Genomic DNA, 12,274 nt, shown 5'->3' with positions numbered 1-12,274 from the left:
TCCCCTTTCTCCACAGGCTTTGAGACAGAGACACCAAGACTGCAGGAGGGAAAATCAACCCTAAATTGATACTAAAAGGTGATTTAAATAAGTAATATAACCATTTGTTTCTCCAGAGGTACAGGTGGGCAAAACATCCACATCAAATACTTCAAACTTCTGCAGGGGTCTCAGGGGAAAAACACCAAAATGCTGCAAAAAGCACATCAAAAGAGAGCAAGAAGTGACTTAAAATCTGTGCCCTCCCCACCACTTTATGGAAATCTTCTATTTGGGCTTACTAGCACCAACTTTGACTTATTTTATGAGAACTATTAGGGTCCTAAGCAGGCATTGCTTACTCCAGAGCTGGTTAAACCATTACTGTGTAAAAGGATTATTTACTCACTCAGGAACCAGCAGGTACCAAAGCAGAGGCACTGGTGAGGTTCCTGCTTTGGTACATCTCACCTCACCAACAACTACAGAGCTACTACTGCTACAAGATTTTTTCCTTCTACATGCCAGAAAGGCAGTGGTTTACTATCCAGATCTAATTTTTTTGCTTTTGAGTGATTACAAAACAGCTCCTTGCTGTTATTTTCCTCTATTTTGGCTCAATTTGCAGTCTTCCAAGAAAATGAACTAAGCAAAAATTACTAGTCAAGGAATCTCCAGTTGTGAGAAGGAAGAGGTCTGGAAACCCAGCCCCAGGTGGGACAGAAGGGTAAACTGGGATTCTGGACGTGTGCCCATTCCTTTGTGTGCCTCTGTATCAGCCCTCAGCCGCGACACCAGCACCAAATGCAGACACAGACACGCCTTGCAAGGGCATTGTCCTGCTGCTGAGAACGTGAAGGGACGAATGGGGGCTTTCCAATTCCCTGCTTGTTGTAGGATATTTTGACAGCATTTCTGAGGATGGTATTGTCCAGATACCCAGTACAAGAAGCAGGGGTCAGCACACCCCCAGCTGTCCCCTCTCCCAGCACAGGACTCACTCCAATTCCACTCAAACAACGGTTCGCAACCACTGAGCCACAGCCCCTGTTCTAAGGAAGGTTAATACCAAAAAGAAAACTTTAGTAATAGTTGAAACTGAAGTTGAGCAACAGATGAGATGGTAACAATATGAGTATTGCTGTGTATCGCTGTTAATAAGCGGTTTGGAATTTAAAAATATATATTTTTATATATATTGCTGCCCATATACCCCTTAAGATTATTCCAAAGGACAATTAAAAAAAAATTGATTTAGTACTGAATGAAAAGAGCTGGACATTTATAGAAAGCATTTATCTGGAGTAATTTTAGTCTATGTCCTCCTGCGCATCTGAGTTCTGCAAAGGCTGTCAGACACATAGCAAAAGGTATGTCCTTCAAGGAGGGCCACTTACTCCACATGTCTCATTCTGCGTTTGCATGGGGTTAGCCTTTGGCTCCATGTCTTGCCTTTTTTGGTTCTGCTTCAGTTGGTTTAAAGAAGGTTTTGTCTGTGCAGCTCCAACAGTTTTGCTCGTCCACTGGTCCACCAGCTTGTGCAGGTCGTCTGTGAACGTCCCTTTCTTGTTGTTACTGTTGTTGGCCTGAACCTGCAGCGTCGACTGCGGGAGGGGCTCAGGACACGTCACCAGGCTGTTGGTCGAGGATCCTGGAAAATCACACACAGAGAGTTGGGATGGTGTCTCTGCCTCACCTCTCAGCTCAAACCCCTTCTCACCTACTGCCACTCCAATGGTGGCTTTTCGGACTCCTAACCCTCCCCCTCCTGGCTGCAGAACACCTTTGCTTAAAGAAATGGTCCAAGTCCAATGGGTTTGCATTTTCTATCACACCATGTTACCTTGGCCACTAACTTGTCCTGGGTGAAGTTAAGGACAAGGAGTGAAGCCAGGAATGCAGCCCTGTAATGCTGACATCCCAGGGCATACAGCATCTCCTCAGAGATGGGAGGTGGGATCTATTGCTAACACTGCAAGCATTTATAAAATGAATTTACCATTTATTTTACTTGCATAAGTTTACTGTCCTCCTGGAAAATTGTCATTGTCATAGAGGTTACAGGCAGGGCTGGTTCCTGCGCCTCAGAGGCTCTGGGAACCCACCACCTCTCTCGATGATGCCAGGACCATTCACGTGGCTGTTTGCATATTTTTGGGGAAAAAATCCCATCAGGACCATGAAAGTATGCAAGAGAGAGGAGAGAGCATGTAGTGGGTGGGGTGACTGTTTGAGACAAAGATAGAGAACTTTTAGTATAGGTAAAAGCAGTCAGGAAGACTATTGATAGAGATTTAATTTTATATGTTCACTTCTTTCTAGAAGAGCTAGTAAACCAAAATTTTCTGTCCTTTTTCTGCTTAGTGACTACAAGTCTGACACAGCAAGCTCAGCAGGGGACTGCAACTGAAGGAGTCTGGATCTGACCTAAGCAGAAAATGTAAAGTAATGTCTCAGCTAACATATTTGAGATAGCTAAAGATTGGAAATAAAGACCATCTCTCCAAGCAAAAAGTTCATAGAACTGTAGTAAAATTATTATATAAGCAAACATGAACATTTACTCTTTTCTCTGTTAATCAGTTACCAGCCAATGAAACAGTACACTAATTAGTCCTACAGTTATATAAAATACATTAATAACCTTTAAATGATCATGCATTCAACCTGCAACGTCACTTCTAAGTGAATACTGCTCAATTCCTTTTCCTTTACTTGGGGTAAAAGTGAGAAAAGTAAGGATTTTAAGAGGAAAGTTCTTCAATTGGTGTTTAATATTTCATGCAGCTCAAGGTGGCTGGGATGGTTTTAAGCTATCAATTCCTCCAGCAGAGAACTGCAGTCATATAAAGGTGTGTATTTCGGAGACAGACACTGGACCCAGTTTCCTGGCCGCATGCATGCACGGTCTCACACACAGAACACCACGACTCTCTTGCAGCATGCGAGGTTCCCAAGACATCACAGCACATGCATTAGTCTCAAAGTACCACAGTTTATACAGTCTAGTTTCATAGAAGTGCATCAGCTCTAGTTATTAAACAACTAGCTTTTAGTAAAAAATAATAATAATAAAAAAGCAAAGAACATCCCATGCCATGAAGGAAATACTGAGAAACAAAAATGGGATAGTTACTACTACTGTGATCTTTGCCTAGACATAGTCGTTTCAAGGTGGACCCTACAAGGTAAAACAATACAAGACACACAGAATTAGGTAAGACTAAACACAACAAATCGGACGGACAAGCTTCTGTATTTTTAAGCAATCAAAAAGTAGTTATTATGCAAGAAAGGACAGACAAAGTCAGCAGTTCAGGTGAGTAAAGGAAGCCTAAATAACTGGACAGCTCAAACCTTTCTTAATGTGCAGCCATTCAAAAGCTTTGGAAAGTACCACAGCATGCCAAAAGCAAGAGCTCATGACTTAAAGATGCATTTGTTTGTTTGTTTGTTTTTTTGGTTTTTTGTTTGGTCGGTTGGTTTTTAAAAAAAATTTTTTTGTTGATTTTCTTTCTTTTCCTTTTTTTTCTTTTTTTCCAAATTGCCTTGGCTTCCTAATAGAAAGTTTTGATTTGTTTTCTATTAATGCAGGAAATGATGTCAATTTAGTTTGTGATTGGAGGCCAAAAATGCTTTCAGGAACAAGTCAAGCTAGTCTGGCTGCAAAGACAAACCATAAAACAACCCTAAAAATCCTGTTTTACGAGTCCAAAAAGATACATTGTTCTGCAGGTCTGAGGCCAATTGTTTCCAAATAGTTTATTTGTAGGATTTGTGTCTAAATGTGAGACTCTGAACTTCAATTGAACAGAACTGTGAATGAGTTTCCCTTATGCCTTATCCAAGTGCAGAAAAATAATCCATCAGGGTAGCCGAGTTTTAATTTAACTGAACTATGTGTTCTTTTCGTTATTGCCTCGTTCCATCCTTCATCATGATTTTACAGTCTATTGATAGATAGCAGAGTGCCAGAAGTGTGCCGAGACCCCGACTCGACTGTCAGATCTTGCCAGACATCGGCACCATTGCTATTTGGGTGCCAAATTTCCTGAAAGGTATTTTGGACTTGATAAGAAGAATATTGTTATGGTATGGGGGGAGATGAGTGTCTGACATGGGCTATGGCGAGTTCATTGGGAAGAAGCACTTGAAACCATGAGCAAAATCAGACTGGGGCAAAAAAAGTAAGATAGAGGATGGATGTGCTTTTTCTCTAGACTAAACAGTGGTGTAACATTTTATGTTACTGTGCCAGAAATGCAGCTTTAAACTCAGAGATTGCAGGTCCAGGCTGACACAGGCCCTGAATGAGTCTTCAGAGGAGAAGGAAGTGATTTCAGTCAGAGACTGAGAACGAGAAAGTAAAGAAATGAGGGAGGGAGGAAGTAAGGGAGAAGAGATGTTTGTGTTTAGATGTGGGTGGCATGAGGAACAGAGGACTGCTTTGAAAGAATTTCTTATTACTTCATATAGTTCATATAGGTTTCTACCCTGGGCAAATCAGAAGGACATGACTACAGCAATGCAAGCATGACCAAGTTCAGTTCTCATCTCAAAGCCCAGGCAACAAACACAGTCAAATTCACGACTCAACCATCTGTCTTGTATTCTTATATCTTTTGCCCTCTTTTCCCTCAGATATACCTTACCTTGCCTATCCCAAAGTTAGCTATGAATTCCCATAATGGAAACAACTCCCCATGATGGCAGTGGCCACAGCAGCAATCCTAGAAGGCTATTTCCTGCAGCAACAGGCAGTTCTTAGCACAATATGAATGCAAATGGAAAGCATCTGCCTGCGAGCAATAAAAGCAGGCAGCTGACTGCAGTACGTGCTCAAATGCATGTAAAACCACTTTAATCACCAACCCCTCTGCTTCCTGCACACCCAGTCACAGGTTTCCCAGCACGTCAGGTGCCAAATCCGACCCAGGGAAGTGACAGAAAGTGGCAGCACTCAACACACTCATGAAACACCCGCGTGAGGGGTGTCAGCTTTGAGGGAAGTATCACAGGAGAGTCAGTCACCAAAAAGAGAGCTGCTCCTTCTGAGTGGTATCACTCCAGCATGGGGCGTGGGAGATGGGAAACATTCCCTAAGCGGTGAGACTGCCTGAAGCAGGGACAGACAGCCATCGGCCATGGCTGGTTATGAATTCAAATTCAATTAAAAATTCACTTTGTAGGTCTAATTCACCAGATTAATTGTATTACGGCTAAAATTAACGTGTTTAAGAACTGTAAAGTTAAGGAGATGAATCGTAATTAAGATTTAATGTAAGACTGCTAAAGTTTAGCAGAGCATTTTGCCTCCAATTCCAGATCTCTTATCTGAGGAATTAACTAGCTATTATATCATACAGAACAGAAAAAATCCACTGTCCCATATTTGCACTCAACAGCTGCCAAAAAGCTGGAAAGCTACAAAAAAATGGAAATGGCAATAAACTGCCAGACCATTTCCATAATTGCATATGCACATACAGTATATGAATTGCTACAGACCTGGCAAAAATTGCATTACACAAGATTCCAAGCCTAAGTCAAATGGAGCTTTGAAAATTCCACTCACGATCAGTGGAAACTCTTCCCTAGGGCACCCTTGCAGTTTAACCCAGGAAAGGAACTCAGGATAAAATTATGCCAAAGCCCATCAAAAATATTTTATTTCATTAAACATACAAAGGTGAAGTCAATATTGGACATCGGGAACAGATCAAAAAGTCCTGGAGAACACTGTGAAAGTGTTCGAGTCTGCTGGATCTTGTAACCAGAGCAAGATCCTTGTGATACTGTCTTTAATCCATCTGAACATTTAGTTTTAAAGTTGTTGCCAACTTTTCTGCCAGTGCAGCAGGTCTCCTGCTGGCCTATCCCACCTCGGCAAAGGGTTGGTTTTCCTGAACCAAACATACAGATTCAGAGCATTTCTGAAAATGCAGCACAATGTTTCCCAACAGCTCTCAAATAAAAAAATACCAGGGAAACCTTGACTTATGAAGCAGACCCAGGACCCTGAATTGGCTGGATGTGCCACCAAGCTGCTGGCACTGGACAGCGGTGTCCCAGCCCTGTAAACTGCACAGAGGATGGAATCCTACCTGCAATGGTTTGGGTTGGAAGGGACTTTAAATCCCATCCAGTGCCACCCCCTGCCATGGGCAGGGACACTTTCCACTACCCCAGGTTGCTCCAAGCCCCGTCCAACCTGGCCTTGGACACTTCCAGGGATGGGGCACGGATGCAAACGTGCTTAGCAACTAATCCAAATGCTTGGCTTTGCCTACCTGCTGGGTAAACTGACATCCCTTCCAGAGGGGAAGGAACATCAGCCAGCTGGTATTGCCATCATCATCACCTTCAAATAACAGAATCAAAGGATGGTTTACATAGGAAGAGACCTTAAAAGCCCATCTTGTTCCAACCCCCTGCCACGGGCAGGGACACCTTCCACTAGACCAGGCTGCTCCAAGCTCCATCCAACCCAGCCTTCCTCAAGCCCTGTTTTTCCTGAGGCTACAGTAAGGGCTGCTCTGGATACCAGCTCGACAGAACGTCCTGCTGTCCGTCCTGCCCACCGCAGTCCCAGCCCCAGCCGCCTCGGGAAGGACAGGACTGCCCACAGCCCCAGCCCTTCATTCACACCCAGCCTACCTGCTGGGCTCACCAGGAAAACAAGCTGGAATAACCTCCTGCCCCACCAAACCTGCCCAGCACCCCAGGGGAGAGGCACCCCTGGAAGCCAAGCTGTGCTCTCAGGGCTGGAACCCTCAGGGGTGACCCAGGATTGCAGTGCCACGTGGAGTGCCTGAACTGCCACCCATCTCCTGCTGTGACTCAGGGACGGGGGAGGCCAAACCTTCCCCAGCACTCGCCCAGAAGAACCTGAGAGAGCACATGGGCTGAGAAATTAGTCATGCTGAGTTATTTAAGCATCAGGAAACTTCACGATTCAAAGGATTTACATATTCCCTTGGATTCATTCACAATATCCACACACCCAAACACTTTTAATACACTGGTTTTTAATTGCCATCTCCCAGACTTTTTGCATCCTACTGAATAGTAATTCCATGGAAGATTAATGAAACAACTTCTGGGAATTACATGTGCAGAGGAAGAAATAACTGTGGCCGCTCTAACACCAAACAGGAACATTTGGGAGCTGAGAATTCCCCTCAGGTTCTCACAGAAAAAATCCCTAAATGCAAAACTGTCTCATGACTTCACCAGTGGTTAAAAGCTTACATGGTAATAAATTCTGTAAACGTCAGTGACCTGAGTGTTTGGGCTTTCAGGGAGCTCAAACAAAAAAAAAAAAATCAAGATTATTTTTTAAAATACTGTTTATTTATAAAATTAGGAGGAGTGTATTGGAGTGGTCTTGTGCTTTTGACCTGAACCACTTGGATAGTAATGAGCAATGCAGAACTCCAAGGGGAGATCTGATACTACTGTAAACCCACAGTTATTTAACCAAACACTTTGTCAAGAACGTTATCAGCCCCTCTAAGGTTATATGTAAGTGGCCTATAGTACCTGTTCAGCACAACATATCTTTATTGTACAAGCAAAATCCGTTTGCCTAAAAAGCAGCATCTACAATTGGGTAAAAAAGTCTTAATTTTTTCATTAAGTAGCTTGATATCGTTTGGTGGAATTGCCAATTACTTTAGAAGTCAGACAAATAGGGTACAAATAGAAGGTGCACAGTTATTTGAGACAAAACTCCTGGATCCTAGCAATCCATTTCCAAGTATCATCTGAAAATCTGATATTGCTTTTTACTTATTTATGCTTTGATGAACTGCTAATTGACTTCATCTCTGAGGTCACATAAGGTCATAAGAAAATAAACTGAGTCAAGTGCTTCAGCCAGATCAGCTTACACAAAAAAAGTTGATGGGACTCTCCCTTAGAGTAACCAGATCTTCCTGCTGCTTACGAGTACATCAAAAAAATTGCTCACTTAAACTAATTAAAGTGACTGCATGGGGAAAAGCCCACCTAGGACAGAGATTTGGAAAGAACTAGCTGGAGCACTGTTGTCTCAGCATTTCCACATGCAAAGAGCGGGGAAAAAAATTAAAGAAAAATAGAGTGGATATAAACAGTACTGTATATTGTGTTAATACAGCCCTTGTATGGAAGTTATACCCTCCAGTGACCTTCTAGAATTGTATCAGCTTGCTACATGCATGTCTTCAGAGTCCAAACATGTGTGAAAGAGACCATTCGTCTACAGAAGGATGGATTTCATTTTGTTGTCGCTGGAACCGGGACAGCAGACATGTATATTTGCCACATTGCAAATAAAATTACTTCAACAGAAATCACATAAAGTACAAAAGCTTTGATAAGTCCAGGGTAAAATTTACCATCAGGCTATATATAATAAATGATGACATCTTCCACACATGCTTTTGGTGCCCAGGCATGAGCCAAAAGCAGTGCAAAAAAAGCTTTCATATGAAAAATTAATATAAATAAGGTGTGTTCATGATGATTACTTAAAAGAAAGAGAAAAAGAAAGAAAAGATGGTTCAGAAAAAGGGGCATCCTGCCAAACATATTAGAGATATAAACCATGGAATTGGAAAAAGGGGGTAAAAGAAAGATGGACTGTGATAAAATACAAAAGAACAAATACAAACAGATGGACAAAGACACAGGTCCACTGAGGAATCTGGTACGAGGTTTGCTACTAGATTTATAGGTCACTCTCTCAGACGTTTGGTGGAAAACCGTCCAGCCTGTAAATGAATATAAAGGGAAGAAAACAAAGACACTTATAAAGTACAAGTAGCTGTGATCAGATGTCCTAAACCATCAGTCAAATCAGCTTTGTTAGTTAAACCTCCACATCTCCCCCTTAACTTTGCCAAAGAGGAGCAAGTTCACTGACCATACACAAAGGATGCAATAACAGCAGAAGAGGACAGATAGATATTTTGTAGATTAGTTTGGCAGGATGTGTAATGAGAGGAAGGTATTTTAATCATCATTGGAACTTCCCATATGCATGGCAACAAGTTCAGTCAAAGCCTACGATGGGGGCAATACACAGAGGTCTCAGAGCTGGGGTCTTGGGAGTGCAGCCAGTCTACAGTCCTGTGGCTGGGACTCCAAAATTATGCACAAAGTGAACCCCTTACAGAAAGGAAACACAACTTGGTCCCCTGGGTTTGGTTTTCATTTAATTTCATTTTTTATTTTCTCTCATGCCCAAGATGGTTTGATAGTTTAAAATGAGGAACTTTGGGTCTACTGGAATCAAGGGGCTAAAAAAAAATGAAACCAAGGAAACAAGCTCCTAGCCTTCTGTATCTTTTTTGTTTTCCTTTCATTTTTTCTCAGGAATCTGTAAGGCAGACTCCAGAGAAGGTATTAGGATAAAGCCACTGCTGGCAAAACTGAAAGGTATTTCTTTCCTAAAAATTAAGGATGTCTTGGGCATGCTTTCTTGAGTGTTGGTAACACTCAGTAAGATACTTAAATTTTGCTCTTCTGACAATACTGCAATGATCTTTTTAAAGACAGGCCAGTAATTTGGATTGTCAAAGATTCACGTTCCTCTATCACTCCTAAAAAGTTCAAGCCTAAGGGAAGGGAACTAATTTTAGCATGTGCTGGAAGAGACAGAGAACAGCCGGCAGGAAAAATCACCTTGGCCAGAGCTTGCATTGGCATCAGCTCCGTCGGGGCCCAGGCCAGAGCAGATGTCAGAGGACAGAGAGGCTTTGACAGAGCAGGGCTGCTGGGTCTGCACAGCCTTCCCAAAGGCGGGGGCTGCACCAGGAGGCACCGCGGCGGCTTCGGGGGAGCCCGGCTGCGATTTACTTGTTTCTTTGTGGGGTGAGTCTTTAGAGTCTGAAAGGTTACCTGAAAGAGCAAACAAACAGAACACGTGCAATGGCAAAAGCTAGGAAATCTCTGAATAAAAAATCCCTGCCTAAAAATAATCCATGTCTTGACCCCAAGAGGAAGAGCCGTTCACCATTCTGCTGTACTGGATGGAACACAGTACACAGTACCATTGGGGACAGCCTGCACCAGAAAATAATCCACACCTCCTATCCCTGATCCTGTTTCTCCAAGAAGCTCCTGGAGTAGGTTTGATTTTTACAGTTTCTCCTCTGTGTTTTCAGGACCCTCAGAAGGAGCACTGCTGGAGTAAAGAGAGAGCTGCTGAGGAGGAGGATGAACGCACAGAATGACAAAGCAGGACACAGATGTTTGCTCTCCAACACCAAAGGTGAAATTAAGCAAATGGAGAAGAATAAAAAGTTGCAGTAAAGACACAAGAAACTTTTTATTTATAGCTATTTAAGTATAATTGTCATTGCCACTGTTAGATACTTCTGCTGATAAATTCACGTAACACGATTGCAAAAGTATTTTGGTTTTTAAGCCTCTTTACCTGAGATATTTGTGTAGACAGAAGTACAGATAGAGCCACTTACCTAGATATCTACAGATAAATATCAATACATAAATATCTAGATAGATGTAGAAGTACAGACAGTATCAAACACTGCTTCAGTCCCTGTGGGCAAGAACACTCAGTCTCAAGATGGGCCACAGAACTTTTTGCCTCTGAACATACTTGTTTTTCCCAACCTAGCTGAAACCCTTAGCTAAAAGCAAAAACCTCCTCAACACCCTGTCTATAAGGACTGATGCAAGGAAATTCAAAGGAGACCTATGATGCAGTAATACTGAAAACAAGAGCCACCAGGTTTGAAATAAAGGGTGACTGCTGGAAATGTTGCTGCTCCCCTAAATCACAGCATGAACTAAGCTGAAGAAAAATTATTCATTCTATTCTACATTTTGCTGAAGAAATAGGTGCTGGGGTTTATCATTATTTCCCAGGTAAATTATATTTTTGTACTTTTCTGAGAGATAACAGCTCAAGACTGTAGTGCTGTGTGAAAATCTCACACCACTTCAGTTGGTCAAAGCATCCATCATGGTTTTATAACAGCTTTTACCTCCCATCCTTTGGGGGAGCAAATGCAATCCCATCTTTTTTATATGACATCTTGGAGGAAAAAGTAAACAACAACAAGATACAGCACCTAATCAATAGAGCATAACAGCACCTAAGAAGTGAATACAAACATCAGTAAATTGCATTTGGAGGAAGGAGGAGATGTAACCAGGCTGTTTTCCAAATTAAAGTGGAATATTATTCCTCTGCCAAGCACTGTAGCCAATGCAGAGCTGGCAGGTATGGCCACTGCCAGTTCAAAACCAACAAAAATTCCATCCTTTCCAGCAGCCCCAGCCATCACACAGCAGAGCCACAACCAACACAATCAACAGGCGAAGGGCAGCACCTACTTGTGCTTGATGTTCCACTCCTGAGCTGCTGGACCAGAGGATTTAAGAGTTTTCCAGCTTTCAATTTGTTTTTGCTGGTTCTTCGGCGACGGCCGCTCGGTGGGGCGGAGTGAAGGAAGCCCAGGTTGGGAGGAAGGGGTTTCCCCAGCCGAATATACAGTGCCTCTATCTCATTCTTCTGCTGTGTCTGGAGCTCAGCAATCTCTTTCATATGCCTAAAAAAATAAAAGAACTCTGCTAGCAATGTATTTGATAAACCACCACATCCTGACAGTGTAATTAATTGTAGAAGAAGAAACAAAACAGTTGTTGGCTATAAAACAATCAGCTGCTCATCCCCAAGTACGCAAAGCTACAACAATCTATCTGTGGTGACTCCCCATCCCTGGAAGTGTCCACGGCCAGGTTGGATGTGGCTTGGAGTAGTGGAAGGTGTCCCTGCCCAAGGTAGGGGGTGGAATGAGATGACCTTTAAGGTCCTTTCCAACCAAAACCATTCTGGGATTCTATGAGTTATTCTTCTAAATGGACCTGGCAGATGAGGCAATGCACAGCAGGATGCACTGAGGGGGAAGGTCCTGGCAATGCCTGATTTGCCTAGAACCGGTTTACTCCTTACAGCTCTGCTCATCCTAAGCTGAGCTGCTGCCAAGGCAAGGTAACACAAGCTTCCCTCGCATTGCTTGCAACCCAACATACTTTTCTCTCAGGTTCTGCAATTCTTTCTTCATATCAGCATCTTCAAACTCTGAGTCATTGTCACTGCTCATGTAGGACGACTGTGAGTGGAAGGACGTTATGTTGATGGTAGGAATCTTCGCACCTTGCCCGTTGGGTGACTCGGGGCCGGGTGAGCCACCTTTGCCAGACCTCTGCAGAAAAGCAGCTGCTTTTTTAATTAAGTCCGTGGCTGTGCTGCTGCTGGGGGGGGGGGGGCGGGGAGCTG

General features: G+C 42.9%; 1 protein-coding gene across 1 annotated transcript in view; it reads right to left on the bottom strand.

The window, feature by feature from the left end:
- WNK2 (WNK lysine deficient protein kinase 2) overlaps positions 1-12,274 on the bottom strand; it is a 104,592-nt gene that overhangs the window by 12,927 nt on the left and 79,391 nt on the right. The window contains exons 25-30 of the mRNA XM_017737284.1: positions 12,028-12,259; positions 11,329-11,543; positions 9,649-9,864; positions 8,637-8,735; positions 3,116-3,160; positions 1,377-1,630 (exon numbers count right to left, since the gene is read on the bottom strand). Coding sequence (XP_017592773.1) covers positions 1,377-1,630; positions 3,116-3,160; positions 8,637-8,735; positions 9,649-9,864; positions 11,329-11,543; positions 12,028-12,259 — 1,061 coding nt within the window. The remainder of the gene's footprint in view (positions 1-1,376; positions 1,631-3,115; positions 3,161-8,636; positions 8,736-9,648; positions 9,865-11,328; positions 11,544-12,027; positions 12,260-12,274) is intronic.

The sequence above is a fragment of the Corvus brachyrhynchos genome, unplaced genomic scaffold (assembly GCF_000691975.1).
Source record: "Corvus brachyrhynchos isolate BGI_N302 unplaced genomic scaffold, ASM69197v1 scaffold266, whole genome shotgun sequence".
NCBI classification, from domain to species: domain Eukaryota; kingdom Metazoa; phylum Chordata; class Aves; order Passeriformes; family Corvidae; genus Corvus; species Corvus brachyrhynchos.
Note: the sequence above shows the minus strand (reverse complement) of the source record. Positions and strands in the feature narration are given on the sequence as shown.